At 33.4% G+C, this 22,811-nt stretch overlaps 1 protein-coding gene across 3 annotated transcripts in view; it reads right to left on the minus strand.

The window, feature by feature from the left end:
- Nucleotides 1-22,027, minus strand: part of LOC129304607 (protein SHOOT GRAVITROPISM 6-like) — a 30,159-nt gene extending 8,132 nt beyond the window's left edge. The window contains exons 1-37 of one of the 3 annotated variants that reach the window (XM_054944327.1): nt 21,971-22,025; nt 21,802-21,892; nt 21,659-21,713; nt 21,428-21,559; nt 20,784-20,855; nt 20,303-20,393; nt 20,079-20,174; nt 18,658-18,736; nt 18,500-18,563; nt 17,287-17,390; nt 16,994-17,099; nt 16,078-16,167; nt 12,399-12,476; nt 11,675-11,742; nt 11,505-11,604; nt 11,244-11,381; nt 10,430-10,519; nt 10,232-10,297; nt 9,910-10,005; nt 9,741-9,815; nt 9,218-9,277; nt 7,411-7,500; nt 6,903-7,024; nt 5,422-5,551; nt 5,259-5,338; nt 4,301-4,436; nt 3,835-3,916; nt 2,445-2,587; nt 2,289-2,369; nt 2,109-2,209; nt 1,647-1,885; nt 1,453-1,562; nt 1,145-1,276; nt 936-1,010; nt 724-857; nt 528-600; nt 197-328 (exon numbers count right to left, since the gene is read on the minus strand). In XM_054944327.1, coding sequence (XP_054800302.1) covers nt 197-328; nt 528-600; nt 724-857; nt 936-1,010; nt 1,145-1,276; nt 1,453-1,562; nt 1,647-1,885; nt 2,109-2,209; nt 2,289-2,369; nt 2,445-2,587; nt 3,835-3,916; nt 4,301-4,436; nt 5,259-5,338; nt 5,422-5,551; nt 6,903-7,024; nt 7,411-7,500; nt 9,218-9,277; nt 9,741-9,815; nt 9,910-10,005; nt 10,232-10,297; nt 10,430-10,519; nt 11,244-11,381; nt 11,505-11,604; nt 11,675-11,742; nt 12,399-12,476; nt 16,078-16,167; nt 16,994-17,099; nt 17,287-17,390; nt 18,500-18,563; nt 18,658-18,736; nt 20,079-20,174; nt 20,303-20,393; nt 20,784-20,855; nt 21,428-21,559; nt 21,659-21,713; nt 21,802-21,892; nt 21,971-21,992 — 3,633 coding nt within the window. In that variant the 5' untranslated portion in view covers nt 21,993-22,025. Of the gene's footprint in view, nt 1-196; nt 329-527; nt 601-723; nt 858-935; nt 1,011-1,144; nt 1,277-1,452; nt 1,563-1,646; nt 1,886-2,108; nt 2,210-2,288; nt 2,370-2,444; nt 2,588-3,834; nt 3,917-4,300; nt 4,437-5,258; nt 5,339-5,421; nt 5,552-6,902; nt 7,025-7,410; nt 7,501-9,217; nt 9,278-9,740; nt 9,816-9,909; nt 10,006-10,231; nt 10,298-10,429; nt 10,520-11,243; nt 11,382-11,504; nt 11,605-11,674; nt 11,743-12,398; nt 12,477-16,077; nt 16,168-16,993; nt 17,100-17,286; nt 17,391-18,499; nt 18,564-18,657; nt 18,737-20,078; nt 20,175-20,302; nt 20,394-20,783; nt 20,856-21,400; nt 21,560-21,658; nt 21,714-21,801; nt 21,893-21,970 lie in introns of all 3 variants that reach the window. The other 2 variants (XM_054944326.1, XM_054944325.1) reach the window with 2 other exon arrangements.
- Between the last annotated feature and the right edge of the window lie 784 nt (nt 22,028-22,811).

Here is a 22,811-nt window from a genome sequence, read left to right on the forward strand (position 1 = left end):
ATTCAATTTAATGGCACATAGGACTTCTTTTGCGTGAAATGCAGTCCTTCCACACACTGTCAAAACTTCCAGGAATACTTGTTTTGGCACCACTTAAAGGACTATTAATGAGCAATGTAAACTAGATATTAAACAAGTAGTCCAATCAATGGAAGAGCGGGAAAAAAAGTGGTATTGAGATTGAATACAGACTCACATGGAATGCATCTTGCATTGGCCAACCTCCACGCAACCTAGATATATCCTTTGTCATTATGTCCCTTCCAGCGGTAGCTAGGACTTCATTAAAAACAATTTTCGCACTGGCTTTTTCAGCCAGAGAAGAAATCTTTTTTAGCCAGTATAGGATGATTCTAGCAGACAAACAGAGGTTAAAAATAACATAAACTGAGAAGGGAAAGAAAACACATGATTTCTTGCATAATAAATTCTAGAATGTTGGTTCGAACAAGTCAATGACAAAAGACAGTCAACAATAACTTCAACATAAAGGTACCAACTAATAAAATTGAATGACAAAAGGATACAGCGCCAAGAGTTTCCATACGAAGATGCTTATCAGTTACGTTGACAGAGGCGGATATCAATGATTGGGTTGTCCTGTAAGCATATATATCATATTGCACCATCAGTAGCCATCAATTTTTTTTTCCCCAAATCAGGAGGAGGAAAAATCAGATGCAGTTACTGCTAAAATACAAGTATACAAGTTATGCCTGAAACCTCGAGATATCAATGTCATTCAGCTCATTCACTCTTTTTGTAACAAACTCGATAATAGCTTGAATAGCCCCTTCAGCAGACTGCTTGACCTTATCAGATACAGCTACAAAGCAACCATGCAAAGTAGTTGACAACTGCCAGTAACCATCAGTAAAGTTGTTAATATGTCAGAAGATCTTAGAAAACAGAAAATAGGGAGAGAAGACAATTGCCTCATCCTTTGTCAACAAAATACAGAGAGAGGACACAATTCGGTTGAAAACCTCTGATGGATCAATAGAAGTATCCTGAATAGACAAACATACAGGAAGACAAATCTTTGGTCTCAGGGTTTCGGTTTTTCTCTTCTGCAATTTTAAAAAGCAACAAAGAAAGACAAAAATGTATAAGCATGGCATTAAATAGGAGCCAATGAACTTACATTCCTCAATATGGCTATGACATCCTCGAGAGAAGACAAAGCACTGTAGGACAATTCTTTATCTTCAGAAGATGTACAAGTAGCTGCAGACCTTGGAAGTGACAGAGAAATGCTGAAGAGTTGATCAAGAATCTGGCAATAAACAACAAATATAAATATTAAACAATAAGACAGCAATGATTAGCCCACAGAAGTGAGCAAGCAGTGCGCAAGCATTTATTCAAAAAAATAATATTTTGCACTGTATAAGTACTTTGATAGAGACTGCAATTTATTTATTCCACAGACAATATGTGCCAATTACTCACTTGAGCAGATATCTTTCTAACTTCAGGATTTGTATCCAGGCATCGTGGAAGATATATTATTACCCTATCTCCCAAACACATAGCTTCACGACTTGGCAATACAAATGCAGCTGGCAGTTGAACAATAATGAAAATAAAATATTAAATACATATAAGAAAAAATAAACAAATAAATAGCAATGGAACATATTTACATGGTAGCCTTAAAAATTTCCCATATAGAGTTCGATCAATTTGCTTGACATGAACGCAAATTGCATGGCAGCCCAGGGCACAATACCCACTAACACAAACCATCTGAAACTTGAGAAGCATCTCATGGACTGCAAGACAACCTCTTTTTCTCTGATACTCAATGGAGGAAGAAACAAATTGATCAATTTGCCTCAAGATATAAAGTAACAGCTCCGCCCGACTTCTTCCATCCTCTCCACTAATTTTTATATTACCATTAATTAGTAAAAGTTAAAAGAAAAAAATTAAGTCACAAAAAGGCAGATCTAGTACAGAAATTCCAATATCTGAAAGGATAATTGCATGATCAAAACTCAAAAAAAAAAAAAAAAAAGGCAACAATATAGCAATATCCAAAAGGAAATCTAAGATTGAAAAATAGAAACTTCAGTAGGATTGCGCAAACTTCATACTTAAATTACCTATTGAGAAGAATTGCACATAAGAGAGTGATCAAGTTGCTTATAAGAAGACTAACAACATCTACTGGATCATTCGGTATAGCAAAGAACCCTAATGTGGCCTGTCACATTCACCAGGAAAACACATAACGCTGAAGACACTGTCATTGATACTTTCTGAAAATTAACAAGAATTCATACCTTCATTACACGGTTTCTGGTTTCAACTGTTAGTTTTGGTTCCGCTGAGACCAATGTCGTGCAGGCGCTTATAGCAAGTGCCTGCATAATATCAAGGAAATAATAAACTCAGACTTCTTAGTCTAAGGCATAATCATGTGACATCTTTTAGCTTACCTGAGTACGCAAGAGCTCATAGTAATCAACATAGCCATCACTGTCATCTCGGCCCATTAAAGTTAATATATAATCAAGCAATTGATCCCTTCGTTTCAATGGGAATGATGCACCACTTTCAGCAGCCTTAATGACAGCATTACCTGAGTTAATATTTAAGATTGAGATCAAAAACTTGTCAACGAGTAGAGCTTGTATTGCAATCTTAGGACTTTATTCTTTCCATTTACCGTCACTAGCATGGCAAAAAATATAGTTGGCCAAAGAAAAAGAATCTATCAACTAATCTTCAATTTTTCTTGCTTAACATTTTTCATTCAGCAGTGTGACTGACAACATGCTCTTTCATGGAGTACTCCCGCTATCCAATTCGTTAGTGGCAAAGCTTCTTGTCTAATTGTGTTTCTCTTTCCTTTCTCTTTTTCTTTTGTTGACCAATTAATAACAGCAGCATTAGAAATCCAAAACTCGCTCAAAGGTTAAACTGTTCATACGAACTCTAGTACCTAAATAGTTCAGAGGATGCATACACAGGTTCACAGACCATCCAAAGCATTCTCTCCTGCAGTACAATAATTTCATAAGAAGGGTCACGGGGCATACACTAATTCATGAGATTGTAATGCTTACGTATTTTTCTGACTAAGACTACTAACTATTCATTACTAAGTATTTCGGACTAAGACTACTAACTATCCATTGGTCTTTGAGCATCATTGATTACAGTAGGATATCCTATCTTCGACTTATGTGACCACCTACTTTTATCACTAATTTAGTTATTGTCTAAGAAGGAAACAAGGTTGAGAGAACCTAAAACATGGACTTAACAAGCCTAGCAGGTGATGACTTTGATCTCCCAAGCGGAATGCACCCTATAGAGAAGAAAAAATAGCACAGTCCAGGCCAGTAAAATTAGCCAGGACAAAAGTGCGCATTGACCACTGTAGAGAGGAATAGTGGAATAGCTTAATTTTATTCACATGTGAATCCCCATTTATATACATCAGAAATCTCTAGCATTAATTTCAAAAATATTTACAATTAATGTTGATTATTCTCTAACAAGAACACAGCAGTCTGAACGAGATGAAAATAGACTTTTGGTCACACTCTTATTAACACTGTTAAGGCCAATTCTAATGGATTTCATCCAAATGATAATATAATGACATGACGAGCTACTAATGTAATAATTTTAAAATATATATATATATACACTAAAACAAGTTCCAAACTAGAGGCACTCAAGTGCAAACAAGCCAAACTACAAGCCAGGGGTAATTTACCCATACTAATATCCCTTAAACATATAAAGATGAGAATAGCTTAAAGAAAAAAATTACAACAATGATAAATGATAATATGCTTTGAAGATACAACTACAGACCTAGTAAATCAATTGCTGTGATGACAGCCTTCCTTGCTTTCGGGTGACGCACATGAAGAAGCCGTGAAAGCATGTTGGTCCCCTACAAGAATAAACGGGTTTAACTTTACCAAATGGTAAACATTAATGGATTCAATAAAAAAAAAAAATACAAATAACTTCAGGAAGTGAAACATCTCATTTTGCAATAAAGTTTGATCATCCAACTAGTGAATGTTAAGGCATAGTATGAGTCCAAACATCAATTGCTTGCATTGTTTAGTAAATCAAAACAATGTTGTGGTTGCTCTAAAATATCGCTCAGACCCAGGTTAATTGCCACTTTATTGTTTTTGTCCAGGATAAAATCACAAGGAATTTAAGTGAGAAAACAGGGAAAAGGAGAACTTTTTGGTAGCATCACAGAGGCAAACAACAAAAGACAAACCCTTATTCAAACACCAAGTAAGAGGATAAAATGACCTACAACAAGGGCATTTATTCTGGCTTCAATAACTGTTGATGGAGCATACTTTGCAGCATACCCGTACATTAAAGCCAAAGCAGCATGAATATTGTCAGACTCTTCCGTTCGAAAACTATCAGAGAAGAACGACATAATCCTGCAGCAGATGAAAAATACAAAAAGTTCCAACAGATGCTTAAAAAATAATCCAAGTTAAAGGAAAGTGATGAGAGCATGTCAATGACATGTTATGTTATGAAACAAATCAAGAACTTATCAGCTCCCCTAAAGAATAAAACAAATGCAATTCATATATCCCATCATTTAGGAGACACTTTCATCTTGAAGTGAGTACTCTCTGTTGAGAAAATGAATGCGAAAGTGAGGAAGAAAAAGGAGAGGTGCCAAACGAAATATATTAAACTGAAGGACTCAACTTAGATGTATATAACACCAACACCACAACCACGGCTTAAACTACCTTAACCTCATGATAACACAAGAAGTTCACTTTACGTGAACTTCAAAAAACTATTTCCTTAACCTATGAACTTCTTAGATCCTTAATATCTTTAAACATGGAAACTCCTTACAATTACATAACCTATAGACTTACCTAAATTCCAATATCCTTTTGACACTCCCCATCCTAATAAACATGCCTCATCTGGCTGTTGCTTAAGGATATTTATTTTATCTTAAGCCCTATGATGATCCTTCTATTTCAGTTTACAAGTGACCGAAATTGAATGTTTAATGAATGCGTACATTCATGTGCTCATAGCATAGAATTATTTCTTGATAAAAGAACTTGTATTATGAGAGAATGAAGATAATATGAGGAGGACTACTGGATTAGGCATCCTCCTCCAGAAACTAAATTCAGAAAGAGATAAGAAAATGCATAAAATTGTGATATGAGCTGGTAAGCAGGAAAAAAATAAAATCATAAATTAAATCCTTCAAGTCTGGCATCAACCTCTGGAATATGCTTTGTCCAACATTATCCAAAATATCCTTAAGCTTCTCCAACACTGTATCCAAGTGGGATGCAGCAACCTAAAACCAGCAGAAACTAAATAAGATAAAAAGCAACAAAAAAAAGGAAAAAAATCATCGAAAAAGATAAACCTACTAAGTACCAATCCCATTGCTTTTGCTAATCCAAGCCTATTAGTTGGAATTGCAATGTTTGATTGCTTATACATCCAATCTATTTTATTGTAGACATAAGCTCTGTCAGTGATCTTTTGAAGCAGCATCCCCAAGCATCTGTATTAAAGAGCAATATCATTTTTACATCAACCCCTTTCCAATATAAGCAAGTAGCACATAGCTTTGCTAACAGCAGTGTAAGAGGGAAGCAAAAGGATTCATGATCAAGCCAATAAAACTGGAGCAAAATAATATGGTAGATAAGATCTTAGGTTCAGATTCAGATAAAGAAAACCATATGAACTTCACAAAAGGCAAACAGTTCTTCCATTTGGGGTCTTTCATCTCTTTCAATCTCCTTTAAATTGTGTCATCCTTCAGTCTAAACATACACAGTTTAAACTTTATTGACTAGTTTGATTTTTACTTTCTCAATAAACTCATTTCTAAGACAATAACCTTCCCTCACTTTACTTTTACAGAATTCCAGACTGGGGTCTAAAGGATACACAAATATATTCGGTGATGAAGACTGTTATCATTAACCAAGCATTGAAAATGAAAGCTTATGGTTACAGAATTCAAAGACACAAACAAAAGGAAAAGAATACAATCAGCAGCAGTTTACAAAAGATGGCTTCAAGTACAAGTCCTTCTGTCAAATTGCAAATTTACTTCCCCCTCTCACTTTAGCAGGAAGAAATTAGCAAGAGCAAACAAGCAAGAAGACAACCTTGCATCCTTTGAAATTTATGATAAACATGAAGGATGCATATTAAAGCACAATCTTTTCAGAGATATACTTCATCTTATCAAAATCATGTCTCAAAACAGCATTCAAAGCAAATTGTCCTGCATCATTATCCTAAAGCTTTGCATGAACTTGGAGACTATTTGAGCGTGTTTGGTATACGAAAAAGTGTCTTCTAGAAAGGAAGTAGAGAATATCTAGAAAGCAAATGAAATAGATGCATTTATCATTTCCTTTTTGGAAAACACTTTTCTTTTTTCCCCCTAAAAACACTTTTCTACCAACCAAACATTGCATTAGAGAAGAAGGCAGAGACCATTAAATAAATAGCAAGGGAAAAAGAAAGAATAGAAACTGTGATGAACTGATGCAATCTTCATGACATTCCAGTCATCACTAAATTTCTTTTCTACATAATACAGCTTCAGATTATTAGGAATTAAGAAAAGAAAATTATTTAAGTTGTGGATAAACCACAAGTAAAAAGGTACAAATGTCAAACGAACTAATTGTGATGAATCAACAACTGAAATTTCCTAATTCCTAAGCAAACCATAAACTTGGTATTACAATCTCAACAACTTTTCCATGTTACAGATTTATATATTATTCAACTTTTGCAGTAATCAACTTCTGAAATGGGGAAGAAAGCAATATCTAGTATGTCTAGCTTTTACTAGATCTAATTAAGCATACTTGAGGGTTCAACATTGATACCTGTGAAGAAGTGCAGCATGTTCATCATCAGGTGTATAGAGCTCATAATGTTGGGTAAAAACATTGCCAAGAGACATTATCCAATCTGCATCTCGAATCACATCCAAAGATTCTGCAAGAAACTGTAACAGAAAACAAATATCGAAATGATGAGTATCTCTGACATTTCAAAAGAGATTAAATACCACTTCCTGCATAATATCCAAAATTTTATTTTTTATATAATAATATTTTCATAACCACAATAAATATAGTCATATATCAATTTGCCAACTTTGAAAAGTGTACCAATTTCAGAAATATATTTGACCATTTCAGCAAATCTATTGTTTGCTTCCATCGACACTAGTGAAACATAATCTGAATTGCAAAACAATCTAAAGAATCCCATTTACCTGAATAAAACATCTCATGTACAAAACAGAAAGTTTGAATAAAATGCAATTTCTTTCTGAAGACAACATTAACAAGAGGAAAACAGGGTGTTTCAGAAGAAAATCACACTCACATTGATTATCATGTCATCCCAAGTGTCTTGATAAGATGGATCCTGTTTCAAGTCCTCAGTATCGCTGACATATGACTTCATCTTTGGAATCTAGAGCTTGGCAAACTCACAAATTAATTACAATTGGATATGCAGCCAGCATCTTAAACTTACAAGTATCACAAGAAAGAGAACATGACAAATGATTAACTTGTGAAGCCTCTGGCTGATTTATTAATAAAAATATAGATAACTGGGGAAATAAATAGAGAAATAATAAAGAGGTTTTAGAGCTGCTAAACTTTGTCTTATTTAAGTGTTTTAAAAGATAATAAAAACTAAAAAAAATGCAATCAATATATTACAAAAGTAGAATGGTGGGTGAGTATAATACTATTCATCAATGTGATTGACGATTTACTTTTTTTTAACACCATTTGTTTTTCCCCATAAAAAAAATTCCCAAATCCCTTACTTGCACAAGGTTGCTGCTAGTATTTATGGTTTCAATAATTACATTAACTTACACATACACGCAAGAGAAAGTAATTCTGAAAGTAAGAACTATGAAATAATTTAGTGTGTTGATGACTTCTACCATAATACTCTTTAATTCAGCTAATGGATTTTTTTCAAAGGGCATCTGTTATGGATTTTCAAAGGGACAAAAAGCTGTTCCATGGCAAAGATTATAAAGTTCTTTCCTTTCATCTTGAATACTAGCTCTCCATTTTTATATTGTTCTCCCTTCTCCAAAAGACTACATCGGGGATCATCTTTGAATCCTTATTTGTTTGACTTGATCCTAAATGTTTTAACTGAATATATGCAAGAAGAAATCCCCAAATGCATGCTTTTTATGGATGATATAGTTCTTATTGCGAAGATAAGAGAAAAGATTAACTGCAAACTTGAGTTATGGAGGAGGGCATTGGAGTTGAAAGGTTTTTGCCTAAGTAAGACTAAGATAAAATATTTGCATTGTAATTTTGATAAGAGGTCAATCAGTAGTAACTTGGAAGTGAAATTGAAAAATTGGATCATACCTCAAATGAGAAAGTTTAGATATTTAGGAGCTATTATTCAACATAATGGGAAAATTGATGAGAATGTTACACATAGGATACAAGTTGGGTGATTTAATTAGAGAAAGGCTAAAGAAGTTATTTATTATCGAAAGGCACCTAATAATCTTCAAGGAAAGTTTTATCGAACTGCTATAAAATCAATTATATGATATGGTAGTGAATGTTAGGCTTTCAAGGGACAATAAAAGCATAAAGTTAAAGTGGCATAGATCAGAATGTTGAGATAGATGTGCGAGTATACATATAAAGATAAAATTCAAAATAAACATATACGAGGAAAAGTGGTTGTAGCATCTATTGAGGAAAAGATTTTAGAAAATCAACTAAGAAGCTTTGATCATGTAAAAGAAGATCACAAGAGACATCGGTGAGGAGAGTGGAACGAATAATTTTGAGTCCTGTAAAAAGGGATAGAAGAAGGCCAAAAAGAACAATCATGAAAGCTATTAACCGAGACTTCTTGGTTAACAATACTCCTAAAAGCTTGATAAATGATAAAGTATAATGGCGTAATACAATTCATGTAGCCAACCCCACCTAATGGGATAAGGCTTTTTGTTGTTCTCTTCTCCAAAAGAGTTTTTTCCACCAAAAACAAAAAATATTTTTGAAAAGCTTAAGATATTATCTGAATCTTCACCACATACAATTAGCTCATCTTGCCAGTACCATGACTATCAGTTCATGTAGAGCTTAGCATAAACCAAAATTCAAATTGAATCTCTATCTCAAACAATTACCTCATCTTGCCAAGACAAAATGATATTTTTTGGAAATAAAGGTGCCAGATGACAAAGAACCTGCAAACAGAAAATATTTCTTTCAAAATAATTATAAAAATTGAGACTAATCTACTGAGAAAAATCGATGACAAGATATCAAGAAAATTTTCAAAACAAGGGCAAAAGTGTCAAGTTGAAGTACAATATGTAGACTATAGATTATACAAAATAGGACCACTAGAATAAGGCCATTCATGTATATCCTCTTCTCCTTAAATAAAAAATGAAATTGTGTATGTCTCGCACACACGCATGCACCATGAAAACAAAGAAAATTGCAGAGAAAAGTGACAATATTTTTGTTCTAGCTGAAAGCAAGAACTGTTCTGTAGATGTTGAGTCAAAGCAGACTGAAAACAAAATATCTCTCACTTTCCCACTGAGATTTAATTATAAGTCATGCTACAAGACTGTAGGTATATACCAAACAATAATTTAGTTTGAAAAAAGGGCACAATGTTCCAGTATTAGATGTTCTCACTGTCAAAATATGGGTAGCCAGCTGATCCCTAGCCAGAGGATCATGCAAAAGCACCAGCAAACGAGCAAAAAGGTCCTATACACAAATCCACCGTAAATTATAAAATTAGGACTGTTGCGCTAATCAAAAAGATCTTATGGTAAAAAAGACTATCTACCAAGGATCATACTTCAACAGTAGGTATATCAACATGAGTTTTGCACAGGCTCAGCATATCATTGCCGTAAGAACGATGCCGCCACAATTCTGAGATGCATCTGCAAACCTGTAAAAGTAGCAATGACATGCCAGAAAAACTTCTGCATGAACAGAACATCACTTTCACAACAAATGCATGTAAATGTCCAGACATGTTGTAATAGAAAGGATATCTTCAAGCAAAAAAATATCAAGCCTGAAGCTATGCATGAAAGTGATCGGTCAAGCATCTGTTAATCAAATTGAACTACCCTATTCTAAGTTTACTAGGAAAGAGTATCTTCAACTCTTACCACAGAAACTGCACCAGTGTAGGCCCGTGGAATAATCATCTTTAACAAAAAAGGCCAAAGAATGTTCTGAAAAAACATATAACAGTGCTGTTTAGGTGAAATTAGCAAATAGGGAATTACTAGAACCAGCAGGTTCCCGGAAACGAAGGAAATCACTACCATAAATATTATGGACCAGGAGAGGATTTCATTATTTACCTCCATTTCAGGAATTGTAATAGTCAGTAAAAGAAGACCTTTCTCACAAATTGCTCTTAATTCTTCCAGCGTAACCACACCAATTTTCATCTGACAACAGCAGGGTTAGGAATCTGATGAGTCAAAAAATTAAGAGTCTATTTTAGAAAGTTTAGACAGATGAACGCAGAACAGAGGAGTGATTAGAGAATTGATATTTAACACTTTTTGGGCAGTTTTAGGTATTTTGGGAGAGTGGATACATGGTTTACAGGTTTAGTTTTAGTGTTTCAATTACGAGGGAAGTTTGTAAAAAAGAAGAAAAGGAGGGCATGTGGAGAGATGTTTGAAAGTGTTGTGGGAGATTCCCAGTGGGCCTCAAACCAATAGGGAAACTTGCTATTGTGTTTATTTCTTAACAAGGTATTGTTCAATCTAATTCATCAATTCTTAGTTCTATATTTCCAATTTCCATAGAGTTCATGACATGTAAAAGTACAGTAGCATACAACATATATTTGTGAGTTTTTTTTTTCAATAAAATAAGAAACTTCTTTTATAGAATATCATACTATACAAGAGATCAAATCATGGAGACTTCGATAATATCAGCGCAGGAAAACCTTCCAATAATATTGAGTGCAGAACTACACTGCAAAGCTGAGAGGATTTCTCTAAACGGAAAAAAATAACCAAATAAGCCAAAGCAGCACAGAAAAAATTGAGCATCAAAGAGGAGAGCAACATTGTTTAAAAATATCATGAAAATCATGACAACTTAAAGTTGGAAAGTTCAAAATAGATGACAATGACAAGAAGGAGAACAAATGTGTACCTCTACTCTCTTATTTGCAGTATTCTCAATATCACTCTGATTTTGATTTGTTAAAGCACAATTGCGTACAAGGTATTCAACGAACAACTCTCCATAAGCGCCAACCAAGTAAAAGTGCGAGGCCATGACCACAATTAACTAACAACAAATGAGTGAATCTCAGATACGGAAGAGAGCAAAAGGTTCTCTAACATGCCAAATGAGGCAAAAGGAGTACAATATTGAAAGAAACAATCAGAAAATCAATCTATAGCGATTTACCTCTGAAAGTACCATTTTCACACCTAAATTCTGCTCATCTAATAAAAACTTTACAGCTTCAACTAGAAGAGGCCTTTTAACATGCCAAGCTTCAGACAACCTTCATAAAGATTTTTAATGAGCTCCTATTACAGACTTGATAATAATTAGCATGTTAGAAAAGCAGAAACCTTGGCAAAAGATGCTTTAAAACACACAGGGCACCAAAGGTCAATGGTTCTTCCCTCAACCTGCATTTCTGACAGTAAAGAACCAAGGAAAAGTTGTGATGAAATTAAAGAAACGTGATTTTTTTTTTGTAATAAAAGAAGATAATTTAATAGAATGAAAGATCAAAAGGATAAAAATATGAAGACAAGATCTTACTCCATGCATTTCATTTTCTAGAGTATGAATTTAATGATGCAAGTTCTTTTTCAACATGATATCGGATAGGATTAGTTTCTATGAGTAGGACTTCGTAGAAATGAAAGAGCAAATTACTTTTGACTTCTCATGAATCTTAGATGGAACCAAATGCACTTCTCCTTAGCGGATAGGTGCACGTAATTAAAGTAGTTTTCCAGATCATAGAATCCAGTCTGTTTGAGTTTTTCACTCAACTGAATCAAACCCCTACAGTAGTGCAGCATCTTTGGATATCACCAGACCATTGCAGAACTCTGACAATGATACTTAAAAAATTGCCGCTGAAAGATGTTCAGGGAGAATGGAATGCATTATTGCATCAATAATTTTAACACTTTATTGTTGGCTGAGAGTTTGTCATCTGCAACTTAATTTTATCTCTCATTTTAATCAATGTTCTTTTTTTATGAAGTCAAACAAATAGGAAATGCGGCAAAGAAATAATAATTTCAAGAAGATAAACTATTAGGAGTTGCAGCTACTTACATTTACAAGGAATGTAAACAAATCATTTGGATACACCAAGCCAACTGTGAGAAAGCAATGTTGCACCTCATTATACATCTGTCATACGGTTACAATAAATTATACATCTTTTTTTAAGGGGGGAAAATCATTAAAAGGGAACTAATACTCAAAATAAAAGAACAAAAGAGAAACAAAATCATAAACTCAAGAAGGTTCACCAAACCCTCTCCAATTCTCAAAAAGCAACCAGAAGTCCAGAATCCCCTTCCTAAAAAAATGAAAACAGGAAAGAAAAAATACAACGTACTCTGATCCAAGGCTTTTACGTTTGGGCCTATAACATGTTATCCTAATACTTGTAGGGTGCATTCAATGCACTTCTTTCACTTATTAGTACATGTGTACGCACACATGTACCATAGTTCAGGAGACTAACTAATTAAGTTTACCAACTTAGCCATCTTTCTCTAATTACAATGAAGGTTCTTTTTTTTTTTTTTGGCCTGATTACAGATAAACTTTAGCACAAGGAATACATAGCAGTACGAAAGTTTTAGTTCTAAGCAAATGGTCATGGCCCAAAGTAAAAAAAAAAAAAAAAACTACGCAAATTATCAGGATAAAAGCAACTACTTGAGTGCATCCTTTGCTTTATATTTAAAATTCAATCTAGGGTTGGATGTTGACTTGTCAAGAAGTGTAACAACAACAACAACAACAACAAGCCTTTATCCCACTAGGTGGGGTCGGCTACATAGATTGCAAGACGCCATTGTGCTCTATCATTTATTAAGCTTTTAGAAATATTATTAATTAAGAGATCACGTTCAACAACTTCCAAGAGTGTTCTCTTAGGCCTTCCTCTACAAATGACATGAAAATGTTTTACTCATTGATCCGAACAAAATACAACCTATGCATGCACATATATGCAGTAAGTTGAATCTGGAGAGGAGTTAAACTCCTCAATGCACAAACAGAACAAAAGCAGAGAACTAGAAAGAAAGAAAAAATTCCAAGCTGACTAGAAGGAAATAAAAGTAAATATCTCAATGGATGAACGAATTCAAGATTCCACACTATCATCATTTTTTATTTTATTTCCAACAACTATACATATTAATATAAACTTTAAGTAGTTTGCAAATTTTATGGATAAGATAGATAGCCAATTATACGAGTCAATAGATAGATGGATGCTCCTCTACAAAATGGGTCATGGATCGATGGTATTATTTTAAAATCTTCTTTACTGGATCTTAAGCAGGTCGAGCGGCAATTCTAATGCACAATTCACCCATTCACAACCATCAGTCACTGATGATAACCTCCAATAAATCTCAAGGGAAAAAAAAAGCAAATGTGGACTATAACCATTGAAAAAAAAAAAGAACACATAAAAGACCACACCAATTTCAAGGAATTCAAACATCAGATGGAAAAGCAAAAAAAAAAAAGTAATCTAACAGTTATAACCTACAAGAAACACAAATTATGATATGCAGCTAAATACTACAAATGAAATGGATAGTATTACCTTTAGTCCCATTAAGAAGACCATGAGCATGGAAGGTGAAGCCGCCAAATCTTAGGTCCCGTTTGGTTACTAGAAAGGAACGGAACGGAATGAATTGAAAAAATAAAGGTAAAAATGAGATGATCAAAAGAGATGGTGAACCACATCCATAAGGGATAGGAGTAATTTAGTTCACAGGGTTGGAAATCATGATTTATAAGATTTTTGGTGTGATGATTCCTACATTTATAGTATATATTAATAAATTTTAGAATGCTTATCATGAGGGAGAAGGATGATTTAGTTTATTTTTGTATTAATTTTTCAATCCATTCCATTCAATTCCTTTCTAGTAACCAAACAGGACCTTAAACTATAGCATCCTCTAGGTTAGTAATACACTACTTAGATAGGATAGGATGAGGTCTCTTGACAGTTTTAGAAATGACGATAAAGGAATGCACAGAGCTTGATAGTGCATAAGCAATTTGAGAATTACTATGGACCACCTGATAATATGTGAGAAATCCCTTGAGAAGAAACAATTCATTCATCATCTACTCGAATTGTCATTTCTTGTCATAAGAATCCTCACCTCCACCTTCCAAACATTTCATCAAAACCCCACAAGACCTTCCTTTTTTTTTTTAAATAGATAAGATAGGACCTCCCTTCACACCACTCAAGGTCCATTTCAACAAGTTATTTTGTTTAGAACTACCCAACAAGAATTAAATCACTCGATAATAATAGCAGTAAAAATCTTGGATGAGGCTTAAATCTCAAGAAAAACAATAGACAATATGTCATGAAATGTTCATAACATTACAACACCTTATCACATTCACTCCACACAAAACATGAATGATTCAAATTAAACAACAACATAAAGAAGCAAGAATGAGGTTTGAGTCTCCACTAAAATTATAGGAAATTTACCAAGAAAATTTTTAGAAAATGAGTAGATCGTTAGCATGAAAGGTGAAACCACCAAATCTTAAACAATAGCATCCTCCAAGATAATGATGCAATGCATAGATAAGAGAGGATGAGGTCTCTTGACAATTTTAGAAATGATTATAAAGGAATGCACAGAGCCCCATAGTGCATAAGCAATTCAAGAATTGTAATGGACTACCCGATAATCTGTGAGAAATCCCTTGAGTAGAAACAATTCGCTCGTAATCTACTCAAATTGTCATTTCTTCATGTCAGAAGAAACATCACCCTCCACCTTCCATACATTTCATCAAAACCCCAAAAGACATTGTTTTGCAAAGATAAGACAAGATCTCCCTTCACAACACTCAAGGTCTACTTCAGCCAGACATTTTGTTTAGAACTACCCCCCAAGAAAAAAATTAATTGATAAGAATAACGCTAAAAAGTGAGGGTGAGGCATAAATTTCAAGAGAAACAATAGACAACATGCCATGAAAATTTCATAACTTGACAACACTATCATAATCACTATGCACAAAACATGAATCATTCAATTTAAACAACAAAGTAAAGAAGAAAGAATGAGATCCAGGTCTCTACAAAAATTGTAGGAAATTTAACAAGAAAATTTGAAAAAATGAGAAAAGCAAAGACTTTGAGGAAAAAAAACTAATCACAATTCATTTGTTCAAAAAGATGTAGTTAAGACTAATAAAACTTCCTAGCTGAAAAGATTAAATCGGGAAATAAAAGTAAAAGTCTCAATGAATGGATAAATTCAAGATTTTACACAGTCATCATTTTTTTATTTTATTTGCAACAACTACACATATTAATATAAACTTTAAGCAATTCACAAATTTTACGAATAAGATAGATAACCAATTATATGGGTCAATAGATAGATGGATACTCATCTGCAAAATGAGTCATGGATGGATTGTATTATTTTAAAATCTTCTTTACTAGAATTTAAGAAGGTTGAAGGGCCATTCTAATCCGCAATTCACCCATTTGCCACCCTCAATCAATAATAATAACAACCTCCAATAAATCTCAATTAAAAAAACAAAAGTGAACTATAACCATCAAACAAAAAGAAAACATAATAGACCCCACCAATTTCAAGGAATTCAAACATGAGATGGAAAGCAAAAAAAAAAAGTAATCTAAAAGTTAAAAATGAAACAGAAATTATGATATGCAACTAAATATTACAAATGAAACAGGTAGCATTACCTTCAATCCCACTGAGAAATCTGATTTTTCTTTGCTATCATAATTAATACAAACCACGTGCAGAAGGGTTGATAGAATCATCGTTAGGTCCTATGTATCAAAAAAGAAAAAACTTAACCAGATGGGGGGGAATTTCTTAACTCAAATTCTTAAAAGATAACAGATAAAGCAAATATTTACAAGGAAAACATATAAACTAAGCCAACTACAATTTATACATAGGTTACACTTAATGCAGCATAAGAATCTAGATACCTCATTAAATAATTAATTCAGCGAAGAAGGGTGTTCAAAGAGCAAAATAGAAGAGTATTGGGAGTTTCAAATTCAGTTTTTCTCAGATCCATCTACTGTTTGCCAATGGTATTACACCATCTTCCACTGGTATTATCCATTCACAATAGCCACGGATGAGATTTGTTGTTACTTATAATGTTAAAAAATCCATATCCAACCACTCGTTTATAAATATATGCTGAAGTACCACATCACTCAATAGAATGACATGAAATGTTTGATCAACATCTAGTTGCCAGTTTAGAAACAATTTACAATGCATATATGCTTGGACATATATCAATATGTTAGTAATAAAAGGAAAAGAAAGCCAAACAAAGTAAACAATATCAAGTTAGACTTGTAATTCAAATGACAATATGGCCTTGCACAATTGATTTTTTTTTTTTCTTGTTATATGCACATTTACTTGTAAACAAAAAGAAATTCAATGAAATAGATTTTTTTCAAGAACAATTGAAATTTCATAATAACAATTGGGATGAACCTAAATGGTACAATTAAGTAAATAAAAATAACATGATGTAGGTTTTGAAGAAACTAGGTAATATAATGATACAGACAAAAAGTACTCAACTAGCCAGGAATTTTTGAATATGAATTTTATACTTAATACCACCTCAAAATCAAGCATAGGAGGGCCACTTTCTGATAGTAAAGATGCATTTAAGAGGTTGTGGATACTACATGTGGCCAAAAAAGCAATATCTTGATTCTTCTTATACCTGACAACAGGAAAGAAGAAATATAATATAAATATTGTGGTTACTCTAAATATTTGTAGCATTACTTTCTTGCACCAAAACAAACTCATGTAATGAGAAAACATAAAATCAATACATGAAATGTTTTGCATAAAAAATAAAAAGGCAATTGAATAGCAGTTTGAAGCAATATGTAGATGAATCTTACAAATCCAATATTGTAGGAATAAGCCTAGGCAAAGCTGCCTTCAATTGGGTTCGTGTTATAAGACCAACCATCTGACCTAAGGCTTCCACTGATGCTACCCGAACCTAAATCCCAACAAGTTGAAAGAAGCAAAAGACAAATATAAATCAAATGAACACAACTAGACAAGCATGACAAAATGTTTGAAATTCCTGTGCATTACCAATGAGCATACTGCATGGGTATTTATAGATACAAGAGAGGAGGCTACTCAAGGAGACAAGTAATTAGGAACTTAAAAAAAATAGCTAGTATTCAGATGTGGCTATTTAAATTATTTCTAACACTTCCCCACAAGTTGGTGAGTGATTAATTTCCCTGTCAAGCTTGATATTATATCCTAGAATATGACATTCGATATTAGATTGATTAAATATATCTATAAGTTGGTCACAAGAAGAAACAAAAGGAGTATGAATCATACATTTTTTTTCTTCGATCAAGTGTCGATCTTCTTCAATGTGCTTATTACAATCATGTTTGTACAGATTATGAGCATTATTTGTAGTGGATTTATTCTGAAAACAGAACCTTGCACATTAATCTTCAAATCTTCCAAGATTATCATTAACCATCATAATTCACATACCCTGAGTGGCATAACTCTGAACTCAACCTATGCACTAGAACTTGGGGCCATTGCCCTAGGAAAGTGTTGTATCTTGATATTGGTCTACTATCTAGATCCCGCATAGTTTGTATTTCCATAGGCTTCAATAGTGAATCATTTCCCTCTTTTGAACAAGATTACTTTTCCTAGTGTACCCGTAAAGTACTGGTCTTAAAACCTTTAAGGAAGAAATAAATAACCACATGATGCACCTACTTATTTTAATATTACACATATCTTAAACAGAATAACACCATGGTTTAGTTATTTTTTGTCCATTAAAATAAATATTGGGAAAGTGGCTTTGACTTTTACATTTCTCTCTTACAATTGTTTTTTCTTAACAGGTATGGCTTGATAAAAAGGCAACATTTTAACAATTATAGAAGATCTGGTAGAAGAGTTTCTATTGCAAGAGAATTATTTTAGCTACCCTAAATCACATGATTGACTGAATATTAAAAATCAAAAATGGAAATTACATGCCAAAAAGGGGGGGGCAAGGGAGAAAAGAAGAATGTAGCAAAAGGCAAATCAATGAAAAAACAGCAATTACAGGCAAACCTTTAGATCACGTGAAGCAGCCCAAACTCTCAACAAAAGCTCAAAAGCAGAATTTAGAAAGGACCTGTACTACTTGTTTTTATTTGTCAGACAGGAAAAAGGTGAAATAAAATATCAGAATTCAGGAAAAGAACTAGAGGACTATAAATTCTTCTCACATGACATCAGCATCAAGGGAGGAATGTGTAGGGCAATCCATACTCCATTGGTAAGCAGCTTGACACCAACACTTGAATGCTACAAAAAAAGGATAACAAATGTTACAACATGCAAATGAATTAAATGGATAGCAAAGACTCCAGTATTAACACATTTGACTAAAGCAGATAAAACTCCCCAAACGCCCTCCCCCTCCACACGTGCTTGGAAGAAAAGAATTAAATAACAATGAGAATATCAAATTTTGTTTCATGAAGTGAGGGCATATGCAGGCTTCATAGTTTACAAAAATGCATAGAACCAAGACAAATTAAGTGGAAATGTTTCACTATTATCTATGAACCTAAAATCCACTTATCTAACATTATAGTCTAAATCTTAGATAAACATTCAAAATGGAGCCAGAAAACTGCCAAAACTAACATGCTTTAACAAAAAGACGCTTTTACTACAAATATTCAAGATAAATAGATATTTCCAATCAAACTTAACATTTTTCCCAAAATGTTTTTCAAAATAAGAAGCCTCAAAAATTTTTTAGTAGAAAAGATTGTTTAGATAAAAGAATAAATTTTATTTTATTAGCATGAAAGAAAGATGACAAGAAAAAGTAGATATTATATCCTGCAAGACAAGATCTATAAAAAGTGAAAGCAAATAAAGCCACTGAGTGATAGTAACGCAAGAGAATGCTCCAATTCTCTACATGTCTACTAATATGTTTATTGAAAGAAATCATGCATTGAACAGCAAAGAGATGTAAAAAAACACAATGCAAATATATAGACAAAAATTCCCTTTATTACAAATATTCCCTCCAACCAAAGACACCAAGAGTTAGCATACAATAACTCAGAAGCCAAAAACTCTGAACTGAATCGAAAGAAAATGCTTCAGATTTTAAGGGCATAAATAAGAATCACGAGACACACCAAAAAGCCTATTTCACAGTTAACTAGCTAATGGATGAAGCAAATAAGAGTGCATTTGTTTTTGGATGAAAAACATCACACAAATGTTGGGAGACAACCTTGTTAGGCCAGCAAATCTGCAATACAATATTTAATGAAAGACGCTGAAAAATGTTGTTAGAATCAATCTTCTTGAATATGACCCATAAAGGAATGACTGGACTTTGGAAGGGACCTTAAGAGATGTCTATAATTGATTGCAGTCCCCCACTATCTCATGTCCACATGCATATTGTATATAATGTATTATATTCTGCCCAATGGAACATGAAACTTGCTCAAAGTAATTTCACAGGCAAATTTAATTTCAGAGATGTGCATAACACGCTCATCTACAACTTCGACCATTTCAAAACAAGTAGTAAAATATACCACATCCAACCCTGAACCTAAATGTCTAAAGTTGAAATCATTTGTCTATCAAGGAAGTACAACAAAATTTGCCACACCATTTGCAAAAATTGGCCGGTGAATATCTCGCACATTTCCTAGAATTGGCAGAATTTGTGAAAGAACACCTTTCCAATGGGGAATGAACTGCGCTGCTGTAACAGATTTAGAAGGCAGGGGGTAAAAAATCAGTGGTTACTTAGTGCTGAACTGAACACCCCAAAAAAAAAAAACAACTTAAAAATTGTAACTGTAGAAAAAATCCAATAGACAATTTACTTACGGTCAGAAGAAGCAAATTCTGCAAGAATTTGGACCATAGCCGGTAATGCTGAAGTTGGCCCTAATAAATGAAGATAAATCTCTTCCATCATCTGCAATTCCAATTCAAAAGTGAGGCAGGCAAAAGACAGAAGATTGAGAACCCAGTTTAGAATCCAGGACAAAGTAGAAGAAGGGATATAAAATGAAGAATAATAAATAGGAGCCACTAATATTGCCTACAAAGCCAAAACAGAAAGGGAGATGATATTTTAAAATGTTCAAATCTAATTCCTGCAATGAAACGTTAGACAAAAATGAAAATGCAAAGATAGATAGTATGGATTTCATTGATTAATATCCAAAGATATTCGAGAGCTCTATCTAACAATATTTTGCTTTCCACCTATCTCTATCCCTTTAGCCATGTGTTTTCATTCTATATTAAAATAAAGAATATTAAAAATCTTTTGAATAAAATAAAAGAATAAAAAATAGCTCACTAGGTCAGGTAAACATGAGCCTATTGCAACAAGTAGGCTCGTTGCTGCTTGTAGCCAATCAGAATCGAGTTCCTGCAGAAGAAGCACAGGAACTAGTCATGTATACTAATTAAGGTAAAGCGCAGAATTTGATGAAGCTATTAATTGAAATGTCCTTAGATAACTGCCATAACAAGAAAATGATGCACAAGGGACGAACTTATTAGACGATGCAGAGAATGAGATAATCATTTCAAATCCATAGTGGAAAGACAAAAAAGTTGGTATCTAAGAGTACTGTGGTAAAATTCTACCAAACCTTAAAACTGAATGTGTTTGTGATTAGCGTCACGTTAACATAAACCACATGTACTAGGTGAAAAATGACTATTAGGAGCGAGAACTATCGTCAAATAAATCCAAGTTAGCCATCAACATTTTTAAACATCCAAATTGCAGATTTCAAAATGTAAACTATTAAATAGCAACAAGAATAATTAAGGCCTTGAAATCAACGGCATAGTCGTTCTCCCTTTAATTGTGTAGCGAATGGAATTCATAGAATATCGTCATAAATATCTGACACCAAGTGAAACTAAGTTATATATCGCAAGCCATGCCATTCAAGCAGCAATTACCGAGTTTTCCTGAATGAAAACAGAGACCTTAGAGGGTATAATCTCAGAGGTAGCAATCTTCGATAGCTTAGCCATAAAAGATTTATCGACTTCTCTTTTGTCTAGCGCTCGAACTCCATATGCCATCACCTGAAAAATTTCCGCCATGTTTCCGAATCGCTGAAAAATACAAATTCCAAACCAAAGGAAATTATTTACGGCACCGTCCTTGAACTTCTCGGTCGTCATCAATTTCAATGAAATGTCAATCAAAAGTACCCTACGTCCTCCTCGGGATTCCGCCGCGCAACACTCGAGAACTAGGAGTGGATTCCTGCAAATGCAATGCTATAAGATCCAAAGTGCAATGGAATACCGTAACAAATTAAACAAATAGTAGTTTTATAGAGAGAAATAATCACATGGCAGCAATGTCTTTGAGAGAGGCCATGGAGGCAGCTCTGACGAGGGAAGAATCATCAGCCAGTAACGACACCAGAACCTGGACGGCCTCTGCAACAGAGTGAAAAAGATCAAGGACTAGCGGCGAATTTAACGAGCAGAGAGTAATATCTGCGCAGACAGAAATACCAGAAGAGTCTGAAGATGCCATGAAAAAGTTGCGTGATGATCACACCATAGAAACAGAAAAGGGCGGGCAACGTATATAAACAAGATAGAATGGCGGTGTAATGCAACGGTCTTTTTTTGTTTTTTAATGACGGTGATGGAAGCTGTTACAGTAATAAATTCACTCATCAATAAACGATAAATTAGTGTAATGTCTTTCTTCTTTTTGTTTTTTCATTTTCTAATGGAAGAAGCCGTGAATTTGACGCTACCACTTGCCAGATGTTTTTTTTCCACCAACATATACTATCTGCCGTAAAAGAATAGTATTAATATTAATTTCAATCCCCCATCAATAAAGTATATCATTAATTGTTAATCAACTCTTAAAATATGTAAAAGTTATAGTTCAAAAAATGAATACTTGATGGGATAAATTGGCTTGTTGGCCAAAAAAAAAATTATGTCCAGAAAACAGAAATTAAATTTTTAAAAATTTCAGAACATGATCGATTTACATTAATATATAAAAAAATTATTATTGATATATAAAAGATTTATTATTAATATATAAAGAGTTTATCATTAAAAATTTTAAAATTTATAAAAGGCTTATCATTGATATATAATAGTATATTATTGATAAATATAATAAACCGATTATAATATAAAATATAATAAATGTTGAGTTATTTTTTTGTTTTGATCAAACATGAACTATATCTACAAAAGTTCCTAATCCATACTTCATTTTATTTCATTCAATACAAGTATAGTACTTCCACGGTTCGCTTTAATTTGAAGCTAAGGGGATAAATATTTATCTAGATGTAACATTTATTTCCTCCATTTAAAAATATAA

The sequence above is a fragment of the Prosopis cineraria genome, unplaced genomic scaffold, assembly GCF_029017545.1.
Source record: "Prosopis cineraria cultivar Desert tree isolate PC_DT_omini unplaced genomic scaffold, ASM2901754v1 PC3, whole genome shotgun sequence".
Classification (NCBI taxonomy): domain Eukaryota; kingdom Viridiplantae; phylum Streptophyta; class Magnoliopsida; order Fabales; family Fabaceae; genus Prosopis; species Prosopis cineraria.